The 27,882-nt window shown below is 43.4% G+C and overlaps 1 protein-coding gene across 2 annotated transcripts in view; it reads left to right on the plus strand.

Annotated features, from left to right (window-relative positions):
* The first annotated feature begins 284 nt into the window (after positions 1-284).
* Positions 285-27,882, plus strand: part of BDNF (brain derived neurotrophic factor) — a 76,790-nt gene continuing 49,192 nt past the window's right edge. The window contains exon 1 of one of the 2 annotated variants that reach the window (XM_077321975.1): positions 285-709. In XM_077321975.1, coding sequence (XP_077178090.1) covers positions 707-709 — 3 coding nt within the window. In that variant the 5' untranslated portion in view covers positions 285-706. Of the gene's footprint in view, positions 710-1,660; positions 1,970-27,882 lie in introns of those variants that run through there. The other variant, XM_077321978.1, reaches the window with a different exon arrangement.

Raw genomic sequence — 27,882 nt, forward strand, 5'->3', positions numbered from 1 at the left:
CAACAAGTCCCTGGAGTGCCGTCCGGCCGGGTGTTCAGCCCGACTGAAAGTGACATGGGGGGAAACTCGGCTGCCTCCTTACCTGCCAGCAGCGCCACATGCCAACCTCCAGCCGCCTCGTCTCGCTTGCAAGCCCACCAGGCGGGTTAGAGAGGCCGAGTAGTTGGACTGGGCTCAGCCGCGGGGCGGGCGGGCGGGCGGGCGGGGGGGGGGGAGCGAGAGGAGGGGTGTCCTGACAAGACTTTCGCGGAGAACTTTGCAGCCCACTCCCCAGCGGGCCGGGAGGGAGGCGGCGGGCAGGCGGGCAAGGGAGCAAGCAGCCCGTTGTCTCTCTGGGATGGTGCTGCCTGGCTCTGGTTGCCAACCCCTTCTCGTTCATTAAGATCACGTAAGAAGAAGCACCCAAAGGGGGAAACGTGTCTGCGAGCGAAGGCGTTTGCGTAAACCTAGATAGGGCTTTAAAGAACTCTCTGCCAGCCCCTCGCTGGCTCTCTTTCCTGTAGTCACCAAGGTGGTGGAGAGTTGAGGCTTGCGGATATTGCACAGGGTTGTTATTAGATTCATAAGTCACACCAAGTGGTGGGCGATCCACTGAGCAAAGCAGAACTTCTCACATGATGACTTCAAACGAGACACATTACCTCCCAGCATCTGTTGGAGAGACTGGATTTTAAGGCACTTCTGTCTCCAGGACAGCGAAGAAACAATGGTGAGTACCCAAAACAGGTATTTGGTGGCGGGGGGGGGGGCGCTTCTCCACCTAGTGCTTTAAAATAATTTATCTTTTCCCCTTTAAAAAAATCACTCAAGCTTGGAGAAAAGCTTGAGACTGTTGCCTGACAACAGTAGTTCAGGGCTCAGCTTTTCCTTTCCCCCCCCCCCTCCCTACACCTCCTTCCCCGATAGCACTTTAATTTCACCAAGCAGCAGAGGAGCCTCGGAGGCCAGATGAATTGTGTGCGTGCGGTTTTTTTGTTTTTTTTTTTTAAGAAAAGAAAGGAAAGGGGGAAAGATCCGCCAACTTTAATGGCCAGGCGCTTTGGATTTAAGGCTGCGTATAAGAAACTTGGAGCGGGGGGGGGGTCTCCTCCTCGGGATCTGGGGGAGCTCTTGGGCTGCGGTGTGGCCTTGGACTTTCGCCCTGTCGCGGGAGGAAGATTGAGGATGCTCCTGGTGAGGAAGGAGAGTTCTGCCGCTTGCTGCTGCTGTTGAAGAGGGACGTTTTCCTAACACCTGGAATGGGGGGGGGGAGATTGGACCGGGATGTTTGGGGGCAGTAAGAAGGAGGAGAGGAGAGTTGTGGGGAGGAGGGGAGGGGGGAGAGAGAGACTTGAAAGTCCACCAGCTCTCCTCCAGGAAATGGGTGATCCCCTGGCTATGCCGAAGGTCCACTCAACATGTGATCATCTATTTACAAGGCTCTTTTGGCAAAGCCATTCTCACGTGACGAAGCCTGGGGCAAGGACAAGAATACGCCACCCCTTCTCGAGTGTCACTTCATTAAAGTATACATTCTTGACTCCCCCCCCTTTTTTTTTCCTGGAGCGTTGCGAAGGGGGTGGGGGTGGGTGGGTGGGTGGGTGGGGAAGGAGGAGGGGGGGTGTTCGATCAGTACCTTGGAGAGAGGCAATGGGTTTGGCTGAGGTGGAGGCACCCCAGGTATCCATCTCCCCTCCGGAGTAATTCCCGGAGCCCTTAAAAGGCAGCCCGCTTCGACCTGGCCTCACACGAATAGCATCAGGCCGGAGGAGAAGGACGGAGGGACGCTCCCCTGGCCCTCGGAGCTGCGTCCCAGTTGCGGTGGGGCTGGGCTGGCACGGCGCCCCGAGCGGCGGGGGCTGGAGGAGGGCGCCCGAGTCCTGCAGACGCTCCGCCGGGGTCTTGGCAGCGGCGGGTCAGGCGAACTTTGGGCAATGCGAGGACTTCTCCGCCAGATCTAGCCACCGGTTGTGGGTTAGCCGTGACTGAGGTAAGCCAAAAGCACGGCTCGCCCCCTTCTCCCCCGGTGCGTGCGTCTGTGTGCGCGTTTCCTTCTCCAGCTTGGGGCGGGGGGGGGGGGCTGTTGGCTGCTCTTTGCCTAGTTTTTGTTCTCTTGGTGGCTGATCTGGGTGCTCTCGGGCAGAGAGGAAAAGGTAGGGGAGAGATGAGATCTCACTCCGAGGAGTTGGGTCAACTCTGGGGTTGAATGATCCCCCTGCCCCCCAACGGCCTCCTGTCTCTGGGTGCGCTGGGAGGGAGCGTGTGTGTGTGTGTGTGTGTGCGCGCGCGCGTGTAGGGGTGTCTATTTGGCTTGTGCGTCTGTTGCGTTTCTAAGAAAGAGTTAATCTGCTGAAGCCCGGCTGCAGCTCCGGATGCTCGATGGTACTAGTGATACGTAGCGAGCCAGGCTCCAGTCATTGAGAAGGAGCGAGTAGGCTCACGAAGCCAGTAATTTCCTCAATGGTCTCCTTTTGGGGTTGACCTGCCTCGCATTGTGGTGGCCTTCACGTGCTGTGCTTTGTTCCAAGGCATAAGCTCTTGCTTCGCAATTCCTGTCATTCTTTTTCTTTTTGTTAAGAGCGGGCTGTTTCTAATCCCTCAGAGGGCTGAGCCCCTTGGAAACTCCATTCTTCCCGCTCCAGTCTGCCTGCTTCGGCTCCTCTCGCTCCCCCCTCCCATTTCCTCTGTCGATCCTTCCTACGTAGAAATGGAGCTAAGAATATTTAGTCTCCGGGCTAAAAATAAGCTCAGGGAAGTCAGCAGTTCGGAGCCGCGGGAGCCGCTGCTGGCAGGTAGAGCGGCTTCTCTCTCTCTCTCCCCCTCCCCCCTTATTTGGTGCGGGGTCCCCCCCCTCCACACACACACCTTTGGCTCCTCCCGGACGGCTCTTTTGCCATCTGAGCGCCCGGCCAAGGATCCCTCTGGAGGGCTTTGCAGGTCCAGCCTTGAGCCCGCTGGGATACCCGGAGCTCATGGGGCTGGGGGCTACCAAGGCGCGTCCCTGCGGGCGCGGGAACACAGGAGGCTCCAGCCGGCGAGCTTTGCAAGCCGAAGCCGCCTCCGCCCCGGGATGGGCGCAGGGGAGGCAGAGGGTGTTACACAGCCAGGAGGCGGGGAATGGTCGGGGAGAGCCTGCCCGGGAACCTCGGGGCTAAGCCCAGCGCACATCCCTTCCGTCCCTCCCTCCGTCCCTTCCCGCAAGCCGCAGCTGCCGGGACCAGCGATTAGCCGGCGGGGAAATTGACCAGCGGAGAGTGCCCTTCCCGGGATGCTCCACCGACGCGGCACGACTCTTCCCTTCCTCTTCCCGCCAGGCTCCGAGTGAAGGAAGGCGAGCCCTCTTTGCCGGCCTCGCTCTTTGTTCCCGGCTCAACTCGGGCTGTGCGCGGCGAAAGCCCTCTCCTCCGCCTCCTCCTGCCTTTGCTTTGCTTTCCTCCCCCTCCTCCCCCCTGTTACCACCGCAGCTTCTCGGGCCGCGAGCGTCTCCACCGGCGGCGCGATCACGATCACGTAGCTAAGGGAAGAAGGGAGAATCCCAAGCAGGCAGGCTTCCGGGAGGGGCGGGGGGAGTTTCGCAGCAGGGTGTGGTTAGGCAGCGGCGAGAGCGCCTACGCACCGGGGGGATCGGGTGGGATCTCACTGCTGCCAACCAGCCGGAGAGGATGAGGAAGCCACGCCGGGGACCCGGGAGGCGCCTCCTGCCGAGCCCGCAAGGGCGCTAGAGCACCTCATTTGGGAGGGGGGGAGAAGAAGCCGGAGGGGGGATTTCTGTTCCATCTGATGCAATCCCAAACGTGCTGCAAAGGAACTCCGAGGCAGCAGCATCACCAGCACCTCCCACCTGCCCAGATGGCGCTCCTTTAAATACGGATCTGCGGGGCTGAAAGCTTCAAACGGAAGATTCACGGCGCTCCCAGGAAAAGCGAGAGGGGGAGAGCAATTAAAGGCGCCGCGCGCGATATTGTTCCCTCCCCCCCCCCCCCAGCATTCTATTTCGCGACTGTAGGAAAAGTAAATATTGTGACATTCGCGGCTGGCTTGATTGATTGGGGGGGGGGGGGCGAGCGAGCGAAATGAGCCGTCGAGCGAGCCTGAACTGCAAAATTCACTTTGCTTCTGCGCCAGTGTTGCGAAAACTGTGCCTCAGTTGCTAAGCTGCCCGTTGACTGCGCCGGTGAGGGAGATGTTATCCTTTTTCCCGGAGTTATCCATTTAGCTGACAGATGAACCAAGAAAATTGGACGTCTGTGGAGCTTTCAGAAAGGATTCCCGCCTCCCCCCCCCCCCCGTCCCCCTTTGCCCTAACAGAAAACGCAAGTTCAGACAGGGCCAATCGTGGCTGTAAAAACTGAAGCCGGGGCACAGCAGTTGCTAACTAAAGGGCTCTCGTTCAGCAAGACCCTCTGGGTCTTCCTCTATGCCTTATCCGGAGAAACTGCCCTGTCAAGAAACTTGGAGTTAGTGCTGGCTAGAAGACATTCTGATACCTAGCTCATGAATCTGTTCTCTTTCCCTGAGACAAGTCGTCATCATCACCATACCCATTATGCAGATGGAAAAGTAACTTTCAAAGCCCCAAATGGTGTTCCTTTTCTGTGTGTGTATGGGGGGGCGGGGGGGGGGAGGTACTCATAGTTAAACATGCGTGGAGAATGCCCCTGAAAGTCTTTAATACTAATTCAAAATGTGGGGAGACTGGTAGCAGTGGTGGAAATAATTCTGTGCATGTGCTGAGACCTGTAGTTCTTGCTGGACATGATGTGTGGTAGAAATTATACTCAGCTAAGTCCCAATATTCTGCTGCCAATGGAAGTACGTCATTTGTTGAGAACATGCTTGTGCACAGATAAGAACAGAAGTTTCTTATTACTCTGGTCAACTGCACTCACTGGAAAAAAATGTGTCACCTGTCTGTAATGAAGGACATTTAAATACACATGCTGTATTCTGAATTATTTATTATACATATAATGTTCAAATTCAGCATTCTTTTTGCTTCCATTAAAATTATCAGCCCATTCTATTCAGCATGTGACTTCCAAAAAGTGAGAAGCAAATTTAAGGCATCAGCTTCCTTTTCCTCACATAGGACATATCCTAACATTGGCAGATGAAGGTGCTATAAGTCCCCCTTTCCCTGCCTGAACAGAGTCTCTTTCATTGGCAGAGCTGGGATGGAACAGGTAAGGGACAGAGTCAATGGACTGTCCCTAACCTGTTCCACCCTAGTTCTGCCAATGAAAATCCCTTCTCTTAGTCATCAATGGAACCTACAAGTTCAGAGGAAGTATGCTCCTGAATACTAGATGCTGGGAAGAATCGTGGAAGGCACTCAGGTTTCCCAAAGGCATGTAGTGAGTCACTTTTAAAAGCCAAATGCTGGACACAGTGAAGATGAGAGACTTTCCCAAGGCCATAGGCTGGAAATAGATGGGATCTGAGCCCAAAATCCCACAAATAATATCCCCTTCTAAGAAATGGCAGTCCTTTGTCCAAACATTTACTGTCATGACGTTTGTGTCCTTGATTTTTTTTCTCCAAAGAGCTCTAGGGAAATCTCCCATCCAGACACTGACTAGACCCAAATTTGCTTCACTTCAAGGGAGGATGATGTGACCTCCAGCCGTACTAGGCTGTGATTTGCTTTACATTCCTGTTCCCTTCTCCCAGTCTTTCTTCACCTCAACTTATCATATACACAGCGTCAAAGGGGAGGGGAAACAATCAGGCAGCTTTACAAAGCAATATCTATATGTCATTAATGTAGAGTTTACTGCCAGTACCTGAGATAGGGTTCTGTTTAAAAGAAAAAGAAAAAGATCTGTCAACAGTTATTAGCCATGACAACAAAATAAAACTTCCATGTTCAGTGGCATTCTGGATGAGCTAGTATAATAAACAATAAGGGGAAGGTAAGAGCCTCTTGTGGGGCAGAGTGGTAAGGCAGCAGACATGCAGTCTGAAGCTCTGCCCATGAGGCTGGGAGTTCGATCCCAGCAGCCGGCTCAAGGTGGACTCAGCCTTCCATCCTTCTGAGGTCGGTAAAATGAGTACCCAGTTTGCTGGGGGGTAAACGGTAATGACTGGGGAAGGCACTGGCAAACCACCCCGCATTGAGTCTGCCATGAAAACGCTGGAGGGCGTCACCCCAAGGGTCAGACATGACCTGGTGCGTGCACAGGGGATACCTTTACCTTTAATGCTAGTACCATGTTCTCTTGGTGTATGCTTCAACTACCCTCTCGCTGCTACAAAGAAAACAGAATGCTGAGTTAGGTGGGCCTATTGTATGACTATCATCCACCCAGTGCACTAAAATCCTATTCTTCCTGTAAGGAGTTCAACAGATGTAATTCTCTCCCTTTCCATGTTGTACTCTCAAGAATCCTGTGAGGCAGGCTAGGCTAAGAGGTGACTTGCCAAAGGGTGTGACCTTGGAAGCCTTCATGGGTGTGGGAAGATTTGAACCCACATCTCTTCAAGCTAGTACTCTGACTACTATATCACACTGGCTCTTATCGCTGTAGGTACCTTCTTATTCTCATGCAACAACTAAGCAGCTCTCAGGTTTACTGATAATGTTTCTTCCACTTTGCAGATACATTTTTTTTGTCTGGAACTCATGCCAATTACTTTCCCACCTCCACCCCCTATTTATTTTCCTTTCAGTTAATTTTCTCCAAAAATATCTAGACAGTTGATATGCTTTGCCCATAAGGAAAGCTACTTGGGAACGTACACATGGGCAGTGCTATTGACTTTCTCATAGGCTTCCCAGAGACATTTGGCTGGTCAGAGTGAGAAGCAGGAGACTTGACTAAATGAGTTCTTGGCCAATTATGGCACTGCTAATGTTCTTAATAGAAGTCTGTATGATCTTTCCAGTTGTGTTTGCTCCAGTGATGATTTCAGCTTGCAAATAAGTTTGTTTGTGAATGAATGGACAGATAAATGAATGAAAACATCAACAACTGTAATCTGAAACAAAATATATATAATCCCATTCATCTGAGAGGTATATCTATGGATTTCTGCACATCTTATGATACCCTGGTGCTCAAGCAGTACATTTGATTAACAAGTTTTTATTAGGCTCATTGGTATCTGCACATTAATTAAGAGCACCTGTAAAAGTTCATGCAATGTTTCTGGTGTATCTGACTCTTCTTTCCAAATTATCACCCAAATAATGCATTTTCATTAAAAGCAACCAGCTCAAAAAAGGTAAAAATTGGCCATGTGTTAAGGTTTTTTACATATTTTAATTGTACCAACTTTACTCCCTCTGAATTCCATTTTATCTCTTATATTTCTCTCTGTTATCCTTTAATAGAATAATACTCCTCAGTTGGGCTCAAATCAGCACAAATTATTGTATCGATATCTGTGATATTATTTGCTTTGTTTGAGTACATTTTACCAAAGAGATGCTGTTCTATACAATTTGAGTTTACAACAAATATGCATGAATTGACTGCAGATCCATGAGCAAGGCAAGGCTTTCCATGTATGACAAAACTAGGCTGAAATGAACGTGACACATTTTATAACAATGTAATATAATATGTGTGACAATTACTTGTCCTATGTGCTCCCTTTGAACAGGGATGTCCAGCTTTTCCTGTCTGGGGAGCCATTCTATTTTTCTAATGCAGTAGCTTTTCTATTTCCTACTTTGTCTGCTGAGTATCTGCTGTGGGACCTCTATGAAGACCATGGGCATAGTCTGACTAAGATGGTGGCTATATCTATTAGATATCACCAATGCCAAGCCTAAACCTCTTCTTTAGCTTGGGAACTAGAAGTATGTTTTGTCACTCACAAACTCATACCCTCATCAGTGGGCAGATTCCATAATGAAGTCCTGCCCTCTCATTCACAACCATGTTTTGTACCACACATGTATTGTCTGAAAAGGACCTATGTGTACATTAATCAAATGAGGAGCATGCATATGTGAAGTAACAATGACTTGTCGCCCATGTGTTTAGATACAACATATATGTGTGTATGTGTTTCTGTGTGTTGTATACATGTTACATACAGATTCCAAAAGAGAGATACAGCATTAACGAGTGTCCTTACATGAGAAACTCCAAACAACCTTTCTTTGTATAGCTTGATGAAGAGTTAATAGTGCAGTAGGTAACAGATAAGGTAATATTATGAGCAAATCTTCCTTGAGGGCTTCCTAATGACCATCAGTGTCTAAAAGATACTAGCCCAAAAGAACAAAACTTGTCTTCATTTATGGAAATATGCTTTCAACAACTAAATAGAATCAACAATAGAATAATGGAGATGTCTTTTATTCTCTTTTTTATGTCCCATGGGAAACTATATTATGATCCTTCTCAATACAATATGTATGCATTATATGAAACCTCCTTTTTAGTAAACATGATCCTGTGTATGGTTTTGGAGCAATTTATGTTATGGTCATTCTTTGGATCTTAGGACATGTGAATACTCAATGTCCAAGTAGCTTGCAAAAACATCTCACTGATTATTTTAAAGCAATGGCCTTAAACTAAAATCTATTACACATTAGTTACTACAAGAGAAGTTCAGGGTCATAAGTGTTTGTGTGGTTCTCGCTTCCTTTACACCCCTTTACATCCCTCCCTTTAACTCACAATGGCCCATTTAGATGGATAAGGCTGTGAATGAATGATTGGCTCTCATGAATTTTGAAACTGGGCCTCTAGTGTGTGTAGGGTTGCCAGCTTTCAGGTGGGGCCTGACAAACGCCCAGAATTACAACTGATCTCCAGACTGCAGAGATCTGATTCCCTGGAGGATGTGGGTGGTCTCTATATCCCATCTTTCTCAGTCTCCTGGAATTTCCCTAGGCTTGAGTAGTACAGCAACACTGTTTCAGTGTTGCAGGCAGACTACAGACACAATGGTTTAGGTTTGGACCTCAGTGACACTGGATTACTATGAGGGAATGTTCATCAAATGGCAATTCACCACAGCATGCACTTGGGCAGTCAATTATTCCCAATATTTTCTCACTACTGGGAATTTTTACCACACTTCCACATTCAAAAATCTAGAAATATGAGGAGGTCAAAGAGTAGTCCATCTGATCACTTTATTGAATCAACAAGTAGTTTATTGAGGGATTATGTACATGCCGTATTAAATGAAACACTTTTGGATAAATTGCCCAGCAGTTCCCACCCATATACTGTAAAATGAAGATTAGATGGATCACAGAGGGAGGTACATCAGTTGATTTCTCGATAGTTGTGTACAGAAATTATTATAAACAGGAGACACTGTGGTTTTCCCCCTGCTGCAAATGGAACTTGGATTCTCTCCAGTTCCACTTCTCAAATGATACATGTATTTGCTCCAAATCTATGCCTAATTTCTTCTTTCCTTCTACTGCTCATCTCTTTTGTGAAGGCTGTCTCCCTCTGCCCTGCCCTTCCCCCCCCCCAAGTGCTTGCTATGTTTTTCTGCCTGAGTAGTTGTTTGGAGCTATTTTTTTTAAGTTTGTAGTCCCTTTGGCTACACAAAAAGAGAATATGTTTCACCTGAGCTCACTCTGAGAGGATTGTTCATCTGCCTGAATGTGAGTATGCTTCCCCAACTCACCGGATTATATACATCTGAATATCCCTTTCATTATGGTCTGCTGAAGTATGTTTCTCAGATAAGTATGTTTGTATAAGTATTCACATGTCACAAGGACTGCAACATCAGCTGACAACTTGAACGTGTGAACAGGCTTTCACAAATGGACCCTACTTTTTAATGAACTTAGCACAATGACTTTATGTTCATCTTTCTATCCTCAAGGCCCTTTTTACATAATTAATACATGACTACTGAACATGAAAGTTAGGCCAAAGGGAACAGAATCCCAGTGATAGTGTTTGGCAAGCAGTCTATAAACCAGGGTTGCCGGCTCTGGGTTGGGAAACACCTGGAGACATGAGGGTGGAGTTGGGAGTGGGTGGGGTTTGAAGAGGGGAGGGTAGAATGCCACTCAGTCCACCATCCAAAGCTGGCATTGTCTCCAGGAGAACTGATCTTGTTTGTCTGGGGATCAGGTGTAATAGCAGAGGGTCCCCAGGGACTACCTGGAGGCTGGAGACCCTAGCCCTATTCAGATACAGTCCATATATAGTATATACTTGAGGTTTTTTTTATAAATACATGCATTGTGTACTTCTCATGTTATGGTAAACACATGTACAGCTGAATGTGTGATACTGATCCCGTATTTAACAGCGTACTGGTCCCGGTTTTCAACTGAAAGTGTGTTGTCTCTTTCTTGCAAGCAGGGGTACATACATGCTGTTTCAAAAATGGCCTACTGTGTGGTAAGAATGAATTCTGTTGAGAAGACAAACCTGCATCCTGCATGTATGTGTGTACATTTGCTAGAACATGTGAATAGGGCTGGTATGAACAACTGTGCAGGTTGCATTTGTACACATAACTGGTGACCTTGCTTTATGCCAGAACTCTGACTGTACATGTAGAGTTATGTTCATACAGCCGACATGTGCTCTGGGTAAGTTTCCAGTTTTGAGGTGCAATCCTTCTGCCCTCCCATTCACAACCATGTTTTATACCACACACTTATGGTCTGGAAAGGACTTGTGGGTACATTAATCAAATGATGAGCATACATGTGTCAATTAACAATTAATTGTAGCTAATTATATTGGCTCCCCCATTGGGAAGGAAGGAAGGCAAATGCTAAAAATTGACTCTACTGAAAAGCGCAAGCATTGGTCAAAAAAGCCACTGGGACCCATGGAAAGCCCTGAAGGTTTCTGGTATTTTCTATTTTGAACTTCATGCCGAATCAGCTTCCAATTTTTGAAAGTTTGAAACTCTCTGTTTCAAAATAGTTGGCCATATGGTAAGGAGGAATTCTGTTAGGAAGACAAACCTACAACCTTCAGTTCTTTGAATCTTGGCCACTGCAATGCAGGTAACACAGGGTTCTACCTGCATGAGTACTTCTGCAAATTGTTACTTTGTGTAGCATTGTGTATCATTGATTAGTACACTTGTGTCAATCAGCACCGAAGCAACCTGATAAATGAAAAAAATGTATGCATACAGCAACCCAATTGACAAACCATTAAAATTAAATATGTGGATTGACTTTGATTTATTTCCCACTGTTGGCCATAGCCTTGATATGCAAAACCATCATCAATGCTACTCTTAGCATCCAAAGAAGTAAACTTAAACCTACATGGTTCTGTTTGTATCACCCGTGAGAAACTCCTTCTTAACTTGACAGTATTCCAAGTATTAAACACTTTCCATTGGATGTGTGTATAAAAGAACGTCTGTCCTCCACTTACAAGCCAGAAAGAAACCTTACTCTGGCTGCACTGCATAGCCGAAAATATCCATGCGAAGAAATAAGCATGCTCCCCCTCAGATATCTAGCAGATTCTGGAGTCAGAAAAAAAACAACGGGCAGCATGGAGTTAGCATAACAACTGCCCACCCATTTTCATTATTTCACAAACGTGTGATGCATGCTCGTGAACTGTCATCATTGGCAGCGCTAACATTTCCATCTGCTTACATATTGTTTCTATTCTTATGCTACAGTCCTTCTAGCTGCTTACTCTGGAGTAGTCCCATTGACGTCATATAGCTGCAATCCACAGTCTATTTATTCCAGGGCAGCTGTAAGTGGGATATTTTGGGGCTCATGCTTTGAAAATTGTCATCCTTCATTTTAAGTGCATAATTAGCACTTTTGATTATTCCTAAGAATAGTCTTGATGCCATTATATTATGAAAGATGGTCAGTGCCTGGTTGACTTACTGTTTGGAAACCTATGAGCTTCCTGTACCATATAAGGGCCATCTCATTATTATAGCATACCAAACTTGAGTTTGCCACCAACTGTACTCTCAACAAGGAACTGCAGATTATCTCAAATCTCTTGCAGATGAATCTGTATTCAATCACCTGTGCGACATTACTTGTAAGACATAGAAGAAGAGTTGGTTCTTATATGCCACTTTTCTCTACCAAAAGGAGTCTCAAAGTGGCTTACAATCTCCTTCCCTTTCCTCTCCTGAGGTAGGTGAGGCTGAGAGAACCCTGATATAGCTGCTCAATCAGAACAGCTTTCTCAGTGCTGTGGCAAGCCCAAGGTCACCCAGCTGGTTGCATGTGGGGGAGCACAAAATCAAACCCAACTCACCGGATTAGAAGTCCACACTCCTAGCCACTACACCAAGCTGGCTTCCTCATATAGCACGAGAAAGCAGCTCTATGTATAATAAATAGCTACATATGAGCCATAGGTACAGGTTATTGAAACACTGTGGATCTCACAAACACATATGGCTGTAAACAATGAGACTCAGCCATCTTCTCCAATTTAGGGCACATCCCAATGAAGGGTCTGAAGACAGTTGAGTACCAAATTTTTCAAAGAACTTTGGCAGGGTCATGTGGAATGTAAAAGAATGTGTACAAATATATGGAATAAACTGAGACCTGCAATGGGATTAGGCAAATGTCTCAAAGACTGAGCCCTCAGCTACTGCTCAAGAGTTGCTGGTTGCCATTTAGTAATGCAATGAGTTCTTAATCACCACAATGGGGACGTTTTGTCACTACTGTTTTGGGCTGCTTCTTTGGGCTAGTATAATCCAAGGCTTTAACCTATTCATAGTTGTAAGAGTCATCACAAATTGATGATGGACTTTACCAAATAAGAGTCCTTTCTATTGATATAGGTGAAAGGGCTGCTGTAGCTGTTACAAAGGGATGCTATGATACATACTGTATCTTAAATGTGCTGACAAGTGCAAACAGCATGTGGCAAATTTAGCTTTGTACTGCTTCTAGGCTAAGTAGTTTCCTAGGGAGCTGTCTGTGTGTTTCCGCTCCTTTCTTAAAACAATCATCTGGATTCTTTCCTGTTTCTGCTCCTAACCACATTGAAAGCTAGAGAGCAAGTCTTTATTATTGTACAGACTATTGGTATATGGTTGTTCCAGGCCTGAATTCCTGACCCAGAGACAGAACAGATGAGCCCTGCCACAGGATTGGCCATTTTGGCCTTCTTCATGTAGAAATGCTGGGTTTTGTGGTGTTAGTCCAATTTATGCAACCAATTTTAGGGTCTGAGATGTTAATGAAATTAATTGGCATTGAAATGCGGTGAACCAGTGAGTCATATGACCATTTACCATATGCCTGGATCTGATTTCCTGCGCCCCTGTATAGCTTTGAAATGTGGCATAAACAGGAACAATAGCACAGTGCCTGTGGAATGAAATCCTGGGTGTCAGGAACCAATTAGAGTCCTTGGACCTAGATTTAATTTGTTCATTTTTCTGGACAATAAAAATATTTCTTTAATTATTTTCAGCAACTGCATGCAGCTTTCAATATAATACAAAAAGTTAAGAACATGATGCCAAGATCTATTAACACTACGGAAATGATTTGACAGCACTTAACATGGGTAGCAATCAAGCACTGCTGGTCATAACAGTAATGTTAAGGTGCTGTGATGGTTCAGGAAGAGTGGCTGGGGAAATCAAAGATGGAGGATCTTGCTTCCCCATCATCTCTGAAGGTATTTGGCTTTTGCTTGCCCTGACATGACAGCACCACACTCTCAACAGGGAGCTGCCCACATGCCTGCCACCTAAAGATCTGGGGCAGAATCTAACAGAAACACATATCTCTCCCACACACACTTTTTATTTGGTAAAACAAGTGGCCTGGCTCAGCTGAGAGCTCACATACACAGTTCTTCTGCACCCACATTTTGGGGATGCCACAGGCTCTGAAAAAGTGAGTCAAATACTACACACACATGCGCACGCACACACATACACAAGGTGATGGGAGTTTATCTGGAAAACATAGGAAAGAGAGAAACTTATATTGCCAAAATACCTTGGCAAATTTCAGGAGATCTGAAGGAGTGGTGCCCGGAGAGGGTAGAGTTGGAAGAGGATGTGATGTCATTAATGGTGATAAACTAGGCTGCCTCTGCTAGTTTCTAGTGGAAATTCCTGGATATGAGGGGACCATTTTTTATTCTTGCTCTTTAATTCCTCTAGGGGGGGGGGAATTTGGACTTTGCAATGGTAATTCTCTGTCTCGAAGCTTAAGGAAATGACATATAACTATTTGCATGGAACCAGTGTGGCAAAGAGTTCTCAGACACATGGAAGAGTTCAAAATAGCATTAAAATCACACAGTGAGCAAACACAATCTAACTAAACTGTTTCCTAGCTTAATTGTTATCCTACATGGGACTTCTCTTCCCTTCCTCAGTCCTGGAAATGGCAAGTGCCAGTCTCCCCTCAGAGTATTATCAGTCTTGTTAGAATCACACCACTGTGCATACATAGGTACTGTTTCCCTTCTCTGGCTGGGGCTAAGCCTATCAGGTGATTCCTTTAGTGGGTAAACCCTGTCCTTCTCTCTGAGGCTTTATTATTTGCCTTCCTGTTCCTGCTCTGACTAGAAATCCTGCCTACAGCACTAGTCTGATCCTGGAATTTAATTAGAAACCAGGAAAACATGGGGTCCCGGATGGGACTCATGACATAAGCATTTGATCCATCCATCCATCCATCCATCCATCCATCCATCCAATCATTTTTCTTTTCTTTTTTGGAATTTGCTCTATCACATGCTTTCCCAATCAGGGTTCTGTGAAACCCTGGGGTTTCTTGGCAGCCCTGGAAGGGTTTCCCGAATGGCTGGGAATTAATTTTTATACATTTTTAAAATTTGCTAAATTGATTATCAGGTGATATGATGTAGTCATATGGCCAAGTGGCCAGCAGTAGGTCTAGAGGGTGTGAGAAGGGGAGGGGCCCCAGGTGGGCATGTACACTATTGTGCCGTTTTGGGGGTTTCTCAAAGCTTGAAGAATGCTTCAGGGGTTTCTCAATAGCAAAAAAAAAAAAAACCTGAGAAAGATTACTCTACCAATAATGCAAGAGCATAAAAATACAAACAAAAAGGACACATATTGTGAAATAAAAGCCAGCATCCTGTTTAGTATAGAGCATGTGTGACCTTTCCAGGAGCTAAAGCATTTCCTGTTCAAAATGCAAAGTCTAAAAGCATGTGCACCTTTCCCCCTCTTGTACAGTCATGGGCAGTTGGAGAGTTTGACTCTCTTTCTGCATTTCACTCAGGGTGCAGTTTCTCCAGCTGGGTGCTTAACCTATATCCTATGGTGTCCAATTTATTCTGACATTCAAGCAGAATGATTAAGTAACATGGTCATTAAGTCCCGACTCTTTTGCTAGCTTGCCTTTTCAGATCTTTTTCCTCATCATGTCACATGTGGAAAGAATGAATTTCCCTCTCTCTGTCTCAGAACAGGAACAGGACATTATAAACCAATGGAGTGTGTACATTGGTTTAGAATCCAGGGGAGACTTAAAGACTTAAGCATCATTATAAACAGTAATTAATCATTCCTCATCTGAAAAATCTTATGTGCCTTTCTTTCTACCTTCTTTTCTTCCTTTCCTTCCCATTTGCAATGGAAAGGGAAGAAGAGCATGCAGTGGTAATTAGCCAAGTTGCTTGCCTTTTAAATCAGAAGCTATTTACACCCTGGAATTCATGAATAATGCATGATATACAGGCATGATAACAGGTAATTAGATGGACCAGCTAAGTGAATGTGAAAGAGGGCCGGGAACCCAAGGATTGCATAAGGTGTGTGGGCATTTTGACATCTAAGAAGTGCTATAGATCTGGCACTAACTACCTCAGCCTCATGAAGATAATTAAGAAGAAATGTGGGTGTCAAAAAAAAAAAACCCTAGCAAACTATTCCCATAGATTGGTGAGCTTCTTGCAGCAGTTCAAAACACAATTGGCAACCGCCAACGTCAGACATGATTGCCCTTCGCTGCGGCTGTTACTGACTATATAAAAGATGACTGAGTTAAAATGTTGTCTTAAGCTCATTGGATGACAAGTTCCTGTCTAGAATTTTGTCATTGTAATAAATGTCAGACTGCCTAGTGAAGTTCTAATATTCCGTTATGTCCAAGAAGAGTCAAATAGCAAATTACTCATATATTCACTTTTGTTTGCAGATGTAGTGTCAGTAGCCTTTCACCAAGATAGAAAGTGTACAGTGACAGGCAGTAGGTGATGTGAAAGACCTCTGTTTTCTTTCCATTTTGTTTCTTCCTGTTTCTCCTTTTTATTCTGATCTGGAGAGGAGGATCAGGATAAAATAAAGTTGATTGAAGTGCTGCCATGCAATCATAAACAGGCTTACACCTTTCTACATCCATAGAAGTCAATAGACTGAGAAGAGTGCAGCTCTGTTAAGGATGGCACTTCTAAATTAGTAGATGGGAAATGAAAGTCTTTTTTAAAATTAACATTGCATCTGATGGGAGTTGAACAATATATGAAAGTTGATCCATGATGGATCCATGATGGATCAGTGACCCATGCTAATCAATATGGGTCATCAACTTAGATACATTCATGTGTAAATCACCCTCAATTGTAAAGTAATCCACTGTTGAGAAATCAAGTAATGTGTACGAACAGAACCTTAGCCTATGAGGACAGTCTCTAGTCACTAAAGCAGATTCTCTGATGTGTCAATGAATTCTGAATTGCAATTTGTGTTTCTTCCTTACTTCCAATGTATGGAATTCTTGTGAAACAAGATTAGTAGGTTCCAGAGTTAAAGCAAGTAAATTCTCTTTTTTGATACCAAATAATTGTGATAATTACCAGTTTCTCCATGGGAGTCTTCCTGAACTTGTTTAAAAGTTTCCAAATAATTACTACTTCATAGTTGGGTTTTTGGAAAAGTCTACAGTTGCCTGCTAAACTCAACTAGATGGGATACTCCACAGTAATTTCTTCCACTGGTAAACAGTATACTGAAAATCTTATCTCTGTGAAGCTGGATGTCCAGGATATTGTTGTTGTTGTTGTTGTTATTATTATTATTATTATTATTATTAGATTTATAGTCCATTCTGACTATAATGAAGTCAGAATGGACTGAAAGACTGCTTCTTCTGATCCCCTGCCCAAAAGCAAGGTGATCTGCATTTCAGTCCCACCCACAATGTTCCATAAGGAGAGAGCAGATGCATTGCAAGAGGTGCCTAGAGAGCAATAGCTTTGGATGACTCATGCAAATGACTCCGTACACAACAGGGGAAAGCAAAGGAAGCATATGAGTTACTAATCAGTATAATGTGGGAACAAATTCCTTTCCTATCTCCATCATCACAATTAGACAGATTTTCTGTCATTCACATATCACAAAGAAATGTTAGTGCATGCAACTGTATTCTACTAAACATCCTTGTCTAATTGTGGCAGTTAATAGTTTACATTTCTTGGCATTTTCACTGCATTTGCTATTATACATGTTCTTTTCATTATTAAATTTTGTTCATTTGGCTGTAACTTGGTTTCCCATTCTGTTTTGCAGAAATGTTTAGACATTGTAATCCTCACCCTAACAGTCGTCCCTGCCAAATTTCAGGGAAAAAGAACTTGTTTTACAGCATATCAAGAAAAAAAAACACAGGAAAACAAAACAAATGGCATTTATTCATTGCAATTGCAATTGCAATTTATTTTTGTGATCATAACAAACAGTAAATGGAGCTTTTCTCATTTTGATATTTGTGCCTAGTAAAGAGGAATTCATAGTAAACAAGAATTCTTGCATGGCTACTCGGTTTCAGTAGGTTTTATGTAGGGTATCATGGTGTCGTCCACCTTGGACATGCTTCTTCATCTGAAGTAAAATATGGAACTCAGGCATTGTCTGCACAATACAACTTAGTGTGTTCCTAGCTGTTGATGAGTAGTGACCACTGTAAATGTCAATATACGTAAATTGTGTGATATAAATTATATATATATTTTAAAAGAAACATTTTCCTTTGCAATGTGTTTTCCCCTGTCCTCTCTCAAGAGATTTAAATACTTCATATCCCATGAGTCATTGCTAACTTTCTCAAATAAATTGTAGAAACCATTATTTTGAAGACACATAAATGGCTAGATACTGTCATACAGTTTGGAGTCGGAGCTCTGTGACCAATAGATCCTAAACTCCTGTTCCCCAAAAGAATAACACAAATTTCCACAGGCAATAATATTACATGAAAGTATAAGATTCTTGAGATGGTTTCCAGAGGAGACAAGCTAACAACTCAACACTCTCAATGCATGTGGTGATGTTTCCAAATTAATAAAGATGTCACCTGAAAGTGGTGTCCTACAAAACACATTTTGAACAGGGTAATTGAAGAAGTACAGCTTAAGTGTACCAGACATTCCCACCCACCACCCCTGAAAACTTGCAGTTTTGCCAGACCAGCAGCTGACAATAAGAAAACAACAATCAAGTGTGACAGACAGCAAATACAGCAAGGCTGAAGACTCATGCTGATTTGGCTTAAAAAAAAAAAAACCCTTCCCAAATATCCATTTCCCTGGGCACAGCTGCTGTGTGATAAACACAGAGCATTTAAAAGCTACATCCAAAGTTTTGTCTTCCTCTGTAAACAGTACTCTCAGGAAACCACAGTCTCTTGTTATCATTCCTTCTTTGACTGTTAATAACTCCAAAAGAGAGCATATCCATTCTGCAAACTTTAACTGGTTGTACAGCCATTCTACCTTTCCACAGGGAACTCTGGGAATTGTCACTGTGAGATGAAAGTTAAGTTCTAACAGTTTCATAACCACAACAAAATTTCCAGATTTTAAACTGCTGATTGAAATAAAAATTAAGTATTACAGAAAAGTGGGGAGAGATCTGGGCATAGAAAGAAGCAAGGATATTTATTCATTTGATATGAGATAGCCACCTTGTGTATTACTAACTGAAAATTATTACAATGTCTGAATGATATGACATGGAGAATTAACAGTATTCAAACGTATCTCCTAGCCGGTGGTTGGTTTGTTTGGTTTTTTGGCATATGAAAACTATCTTTGCTAGTTTGATGTTCCTTAGTTCAGGCTTTTAGAAATTTGGAATTCAGAAAATTAAACTAGTAGCGGGAATTGTTTTGGTGGAACCAGTAGTGGTTCTTCTAGAAAAGCCTTTCCCCACCTTTTGGCTTTGGAGAAACCCCTGAAATATTTTTCAAGTTTCAAGGAACTCCAGAAGTGGGCATGGAAATAAGATGCAGGAGCCAGACAATCAATCAACTGATCATTTACCATTTCCATTGTGGAGGAGGAAACTAGGTCTGTAGAACAACAGGGGAAGTGAGATCCAGCGTTGGTTAGTGATATCAACAGCCATCCAAACTTTTGGGAAAGTCTGCATAACCCCTGAGGAGCTCTTGCGTAACCCCAGGGTTCTCGATAACCCTGGTTGGGAATCCCCGTTCTATAATATCTAAATATCTTAGGATCAAAAAAGCCAATTGAGGACATGTATCATTTATTCATGACAGCTAGAATTAAAAATATTCCACATTGCAAAGAAGGAGAACTTCATACGGTTGGGCTTCTCTTTAAATACTGCAAGAAGTAAAGAATAAAAGCAATACCCCGCCCCCCAAATTACAAGGCATAAATGAGGATTGCCCAACCACACATAGCAAGGATTGGTATAAAAAAACAAGGTACCAGGGAAAAATAAGAACTAGGCATAGGATTGTTGAGGCATATGTGAAGGAGGTTTCCACACAAAATACCTCCCCAGAGGAAAAAAAACTTTTAATATACTCTTTGTGCTACACTTGTATATGATACAAGAAAGGAATTGAACAGTGGGTCTTGTAAAAGTGGATAGATGGAAGGATAGACAGATGGACAGATAGTACAAGAAATGAAAAACCAATTTCATTGTCAGGTATTGAAAAATCCTCAGGGTTTACTCATACAATGTTTTCATGAGTTAGTGTATGTTTAAAAAAAATACACTGTAGAATTTTTCATTGAAAGCATTCCAAATGTATGATCAGCCAGGATGCAATGATGAGCTGCAACCATCCCATCTCATGGGAACTTTCTTTTGCTCTCAAGAGATGAAAAAGGTATGTCACTGTGAGTCACCATGTAATGTGAACTGAACAGACTATGATGTGGTCCCTATCATGGGGCAGTTGCTCCTTGTGCAGATTGACAGTACATGTGCATCAGAAAGAGTGCTTGCATGCATGCATGCTGGACACACTAGACTGGAGTGACTGTAAAAGGTCAGATGAGATCCACTTACCTCCTCTTGGAAATACAGGATCCTTTAATAAATCTATATGTTCTGCAAGCTTTGTGGCAAACATGTACACAAAGTGGATGCACATTGTCTAGCCACCATGACCTACTAACAAGTAAAGCCTTGGATCAGTTCCTCTTGCCCTTGCTGCTTGCTTCTCGACTAGAACATTAAACCATGCAGCTGTATAGCTGCACGCTAGTTGGAGTAGATAAATGTTGTGCCTTTATGCCCTGTAATTGTTTTTGTTCTAGTGCTGTAGCAGAAATACATCAGCAACAAGCATATGGTTGGTTCAGGACACTATAGTCCATCAATCATTCTCTTTGTCCCTTGTTTGCACTTGCGCAGTAGGAAGCATAACTGAAATAATCTGCATCGACCTGCTGCAAGGCATTATTTTATATTTTTATCCATTTACTATAGTGACACGGGTGGAACACACTGCTACTTCCCATGTTAACATTTAAACGCTGGCAGGTCATGGTTGTGGCAATGGGAAAGTTAATGGCACTTCTATGCATGCCCAGCCTTGGCAATTCTATGGGGGACATGTCTGAGCTGTTTGAAGATGGGCTGAAAAGCCCATTGAACATTCCAATCAATGGCTTATGACATAAAGTCATGACACAAAGTGAACTCGAGAGTGCCTGAGCACATCTAATTTAATGCTAAATGCATTCTATAGAAATCACAGACCTTTTTGGAAGTTAAACCAAAGGAAATTATATAATAAACCTGATTTTCATTATTTCCCCAGAACAAAACGTCATGTCCTCACCAACCTACCCATAAAAATTTTGTTCCCAAAGTTCAGACATTAGAACTGCTCAAACTGAATTGAAACAAGCTGAAAGAAATAAAACATTTATAAGTTATTTTATGTGACTAGCTTATATCCCAGTGCATATAATCAGAAAAGGCTTTGGTATTTTAAAAATAAGAGCTTAATTAAATACACCTGGTTCTTTTTGCAACCTGTATAGAGCAAATGTTTTTCAGATTAAAACCACAAACTTTAAAATAATTCCAAGATTATATTTCCTTTATACAGCTCATTAAAATAACAGTAAGCAGGACAATATACTTGCCATGTTCGTGCAAATGTATGCTTCACTCATGACCGATTGTAGTTATGTGATAAGATTGCTACAGAGCATAACAATGGGCTACTGGCAACATGAAAACATTAGTCAAAATCAAGAAGTCTATAGGGCTATACAGTCAGAAGAAGCCTCCATTTTTGTCCCAGGAATGCTTTATATAAGCAGAGCTCTCCTTGATGTTAAAACAAATGGAGATGTCTCACAACTAGGTCCACCTAGTTCAGGAGTACTGATCACTCAGCTGGCTGCATGTGAAGGAGGGGGGAATCAAACTCAGCTCTCCAGATTACAGGTCACCGTTCTTAAGCACTAAACCATGCTGACTGTTGTACTGAGATAACTAGAAATAACAAGGGCTGAATCTGCTGTGCCTGACATGTAGATTCCCACTGAGTTATGGCCATGCTTACAAACCAACAGTCTTAGCTTGTTCAACAGGAACTCAGAATACCTATCAGATCTTGTGGAGTAGATTTTCCTAAATATAAACTCATGATTTAACATTGAATTCAGTTCTATTAATCCCCCACTAACCCTCAAAGCAGAGTCTGTGCGAGATATTCATGCCTGAAGGCAATAATCTAAATGGCACGTCCCCCCATAGCAATAAAAATCTAATGATCAACTAAATTCAAAATGTTATGGAAACCCCGTCCCCCCTCTAATCTGTACCTGAGAAAAATTCACCCTAACATGTAGGTCAGCACTGGTTCCAATATATTTTGTAATTAGAAATGCTTACTAATAGGGGAGAGGTCACAGTTTACTGGTCCGGTGTGTGTTTTGGCTGCAGAAAGCCTCTAAAAGCACCAGCCTAAAGGATACTGGACAGCGGGTGTTAACAGAGGACACTTTTTGGCCTGGGATGCTGGAAAGCTTCTGCTAGTCGGTGCAAACAATAATGGACCAGTGTTCCAACTTAGTACAAAGTATGTCCATATATTTTCAAAGAGGAAATGGAAATTTTAAAAGACAGCATTTTTGGCAATCTGATTTTGATGATTGATGCGTTTTCAGGTGGCTGAATATCAAATGATGCGATACAAGTGGCTGTCTGCATTTTTATGAGTCAGAACTGCTTACTGGTCAATAAATACCAGCAGTTATCCAACAACTGATTGGCTGGGCTCAGAAAACAATGCTGCTGGTGAGGGGGAATGTTTCAATCACTTTCTTACAAGTGGAAGTCACACCTGTTATAGCTCTTGATCAGCCTGTAATCTTCTACACTCTTTATACATATGAATTTGGACTCTAATAAGTGTCTTTTCTCAAAAATAACTGCTAACTAACCAGCATTTGGCAAAACAAATGGTAGCAAGGTACTTACCTGAGAGGACAGATCAGCAGGGCACACACATATTTCTGGTCTTTGGTGTATTCAGCATCCTCAGCATGTAACTGCTTGTCCAGCAAGGCTTAAATACATTGAAGAACTCAATGGAAATAAGACACATATTTGTAACCATTTCCCTTTTTATCTATGGCTATGGGCAATATCATACGTAATAATTGCCACTATAAATTCTATAGCGTATGTATAGCAAGGAGATCATACATGAAGCTGATGTACTACGTATAGAATAAAAAAGGGGAGAATAGTGAATATTTTAATGTATATATCTTTTGATCTTCATTTCTATCATAGAAGCCTTCTTTAGACTTCACCTTTGTGCAGTGGGGGTGTTAGTTACCTAACAAGACCTGAAACATAACTGAAATTAATAAATCAAAGGAGGAAAAAACAAGATTTGAGTGTCTCAAAAATTTGAGGATGTACCAGAAATTATTGTGCAGATTATTAAATGGAAGCTGGACAAGGAATCCCTGGTTTGAATTCCTGTTCTGTTAAGGGAGCTCACAGGGTGACTTTGAGCCAGTCACAAACTCTCAGTCTAACCTAGCTCACAGGTTGGCTTGGAAGATAAAATGGAAGGGAGGCAAACAATGTATGTCACTTTGGGGAGAAAGGAAAAGTGCAAATGAAATAAATATATCCTGCAGGATCCAGCACATTTTGGAGCTCTATAGACATAATTCATCTTGTTCCGTGATATCACCGGATTGCCTGGACCAGGGCAGAATCTGCACTTATTTTCTTTATTCCATTCCTGTTGAATTCAGATTGCTTTGAAGTCGTGTCTTCCTCTCCCCCCCTCCCCATTGAAACAGGAAAGTCTTCTGCACGTGGTTAGGGTAGTTCAGAAGGGGGGGGGGGAGCCAAGACTCTTTCTTCCTTTTCTTGAAGGTTGGGGAGAGGAGCCAGGCAGGGAGCCTCTTTCTTTTCTTGGAGGGGTGGGGGAGAAGATCGAAAAAGGCAGAGGAGGGAGGAAAAATCCAGGACTGACAGAAGTTGAGAGAAATTAGGGGCTTCTCCTTTAAGGCAAGTTTGTCACATGACCAGGTGTGGCCTATCAGAGGTTCTCTACCATGGAGCTTGGTTTCCCAATCCGGATATTGAGCATTAAAAGCACTCTAAGATATCGCACAATAAAGGTAGGGTCACTCTGGATCAATCCTTCTTGCTGCAGAAGGAAAATTTAAATTGCCCAAAATCCAAACGGAAATTGCATTCTGTGTAGAGGGCAGGGACTGAATCGACCTGGGATTGGAATAAAAGCTCCGTGCAGTTTACACCCAGGACTAGGAATGACAGCCCTCAGGTGGGACCTGGAGAATCCCTGGAATTACAGCTCATCTCCAGGTTCCCTGGAGGAAAAGTGAACTCAAATGGCATTGCATTGTACCCAATTCAGGTCCCTGTCCTCCCTAGGCTCCATTCTCAAATCTACAGGAGTTTCTCATCCTGAATACCTCCCCATTCCCCACCAGTGGCCAGGGGGATCTGACAAACCCCCCCAAAATGTCTGTTTGTCATAATGAAGTCCTGGCTTGAACTGCCAAAAATGACCCCTCCAGCTAGTAGTACTAATGGTACAGACAATATTCACGTCTGACAGACAGAGAGCTAAGCAGACGGTTCTTGGTTGGCTGCCTGCCTGCAGCAATTTTTCCCAGGATGCGTGTGTGTACGAAGCTTCTATCAGTTTTCCATCATCTGTGCCCTATATACATCCTGTAATGGGGCCTGGAGTCCATACTATTCCTTAGCTGAACAACAGTCTGACAAAACTATTGTAATGCACTGAATAAATAAAAGACTTGAGGAAGCCCTGAATAGAATGATAGAACTATTTTGGTACTTAACAGTGTATCGATGTGTTGCTAAAAATGAAATACCCTACTGGAAACGAATCCAAACCACACTGCTCTATTCAGTCACTTCATATGGCTTTGTGGTCAGAAACTTGATGTATATTGAATTACATATGTATCTGGCCAAGGGGTTCCTTATTAAAATGTCTTGTGTGCTGTCATTCATTTCACTGAATGCCTGAGACAGTGAATCTAAAGTCAAATGCCTATCCAGATCCTGCTGGTCACCCCACACCCATTTGAAAAACATCAAATGCCAGCCCTCTTCGCCCCTGACTTTGGAATCTAGGCTAAATATTGTGTGGCCCATTAATCTGTAAATTGGCTGGCTCTGTGGGGCAAATCCACCATTAGCTGCTAGTAGTGAAGCAGCTTCCATTGAGGTCATCCATGTTGCTTGATCATTTAACAAGAATATAAAGAGCCACTTGGGTCACTAAGTATGGAAAAACAAGGCCAAGGGTTCAAAATAGGTACCATTATTAGTCGATTTCTTTAAAAACTACTCTCTTTTATGACTTGTTGGAAGACAAACAGATTCCCCTAAAGAAGCCTCTCTTTTTTTGTTTTTGTTTTGGCAAAATGTACCAGGAACTTTTTTAGGGTTTTGTTTTTTAAAACCTGAGTAATAAAATAATGTTACTACTTTGCACTACTGGCCTTTTTCCATGCTTGATCATATAACCCCAATGTCTTCCACAATAAGTCTTTCCCCTGTGAAGAACAAGTTCAAAAGTTCAGGGCATGTTCCTTGAAGGAATATTCTTAGGGCCATTCGGCACAACAGGCAATGTTGCTAAATCTGTGCGCTGTTGAAAAGTGCTGCAATCAATAGCGGCAGGTCTCGGTAACGCACACAGCTGTTTCTATCGAAAAAAGGCTCTCCCACTAGCGCTGTTCTAGTTTCCAGTCTCGCTGAAATAACAACAAAGGTGGCAATATTTTTCCGCGCTTCCTTCCCGCTCCAAAAACACTTATAGCAACACACATTTGTTCATTTGATGTATCAGAAAGTCCTTTTTCGCTGGTGGTGCAGCTGGTGCTTAATCGTTTACACGCTCAAAGTTAAAAAAAAATCTCCCGGTGCAATTTCTGGCCGAAATTACGGGCAGTGTCGAACAGGGGGCTATATTGTGCTTGGAAACTTTACAGACAATTGCTTGTGGAGGGATTTCAGCCAAAGAAGCATCGCTTATTCTTTGCTTTTGCCGGTTTAGGGAGAGGGAAATGGCGATCACAACGCCGGAAGCTCGGGTATGAGAGCATAGGGAGGGACATGCTTGCTACCACTATATTGAGAATGCACATGTCTTTTTCAGATGTGTTGCAGGTTGTTCTCAAGAATCCACTTTTGTGGATTTCCCCTAAAAAAAACCTCTAGACTCTTGAGAACAACCTGCATTGTGGATTCCCTGAAAAGCGCTACAACGAAGCGATTTTTGCAGGAGTGTTGCAGGAGTGTTGCAGATTGTGTACGATGTCATGCGTAATGTTAAAAAAATAGCATTCCACATTGGTAAAACTTCAGCAACGTTAACGCTGTGCGGAATGGCTCTTATTTATGCCCTACAGGGATGTGAAAAAGAATGTGACTACTCTCTCATTCATTTCAATGGAGCTTGTTCAGGAGCACTGGTTATATAAGTCTGTGCCATGTGGAAAATAATGGTTTATAAGAGAACTATGATAGTGGAAGCAAGTGGGACACAATACATAGGAAACTACTGCATGTCATTAGAGCTAAAGGGCATTCACTAACTTTGAATGCAAATGGATAGCAATAAGGATTGGACCCAGTAAAGAGAGCAACTGAGTGTGCAAGCAAGATGTTGGATCCCATCAGGGGGTGGAAGCCATTGTGGGCATTTTGCCCAAGGAACCCCCAAACTTTCAATCTGGTATTTAGGATTAAAGTTTACTGGAAAAATCAGTTTGAATGGGGAGAAAGGACAGTAAGGAGATGGAGGTGGCCACTGTGCATGTGTGATATTGTGCAAGGGAACTCCAAATACAGCAAACAGCCCAGAAAAAATATCAAGAATCCTTCCTTTGCATGGTCAGTAACTGTTTGTGTGGCAAAGGCTGCTTATTCCCAGCTCCTTTTTCTTCACACTGCAGGATGAGTTTCTTGAACTTGCTCAATCGTAGAGATCCAATGGCAGGACTAATCACAGAAATACATCTCCGTCTGGCCAGACTATCTGGTTGTGGCTCATGTTCACAGAGCAACTTTCTCCATCTGTGGTTGCATCTCCAGCTGTGTTTTGATCTTCCATCCTGTTACTTTGTAGGGTCCTTCTCCTTTGCTGCCACCATGAAGATATGCAATTGAACTCTCTCATGTTGTTAGCTGAGAAAATCATGAAGAGAATGGCAGAAATATACTTAAGTCCGGGATACTGGACACCAGATACCCAGATACTTTGCTCTCTGCTGAGACACTAACTTTTTAATGCCTGCCAGAGCACATGAGAGTAATCCAGTAACACCAGTGAAATTAATTCCCAGTTCCTCTGAGTCAAGAGTGCAGAGACACGGGGTATAACTCTGCCATTACAGAAGAAGCTGAGCGGATCTCTAACATCACCAGAGCCAGAGTTTCACCAACAAGTTAAACCTTATTCTCAAGGTTTTCTTGGAGTTTGGTAGTTTGTGCATGCTGCTCTTCTTCTGAATTTTAATTTTACTTTTAATTTGGGATTAAGACATTGTGTCCTCTCTTATCTTGCATTTTTGTGATGCTGGTATCTTTGAATGCTTGCCCTGTTGTACAGAATGGAGCAATTGCGGATGGAGGCAGGAAAAGATACAAATGAGAATATCAAGTGCAAAATCCCGATAATGCCACTTCAAAGTCAAGTTTCCAGCCAACAAGGCAGCAAAGATATGCTGATGGTGGGTGGGCATTGCCTGCTGATTTGTCAGAAACCTGCAGGTTGACAGAAGTAAGATTTCTAGTATTAAGAGACAGGACTTAACAAAAGGTTTCTCAAGGTTTCTCTTTTTTAATAAAAAGCAGAAGGAGGTCATTGCAAAAACAAGAAGTGATTCGACTTGGTCTGTTTTCAATATCTTTTCTCACTGCTGTGCAATGAACATTGTATTGGGTATTCAGCTTCACTTTGGCCAGATAGGTTACATGGCATGGCTCCCAATTTCCTGATTACATAAAATGTTTGACCTTATTTGATATGCACACTCTAATACACACATTTAGAATTCAGTTTCTGTGAAAACGGGAAGATGCAATTGGTAACAACTTCCTGGAAAGAAAATAAGATGCATGAGTACGGAAAGACAGCAGAAAAGAGGCTTCAGGGAAGCAATTAATCCAGTGATTATGCCCGTCTACAGAGTGCAT

The sequence above is a fragment of the Paroedura picta genome, chromosome 2 (assembly GCF_049243985.1).
Source record: "Paroedura picta isolate Pp20150507F chromosome 2, Ppicta_v3.0, whole genome shotgun sequence".
Taxonomy (NCBI): domain Eukaryota; kingdom Metazoa; phylum Chordata; class Lepidosauria; order Squamata; family Gekkonidae; genus Paroedura; species Paroedura picta.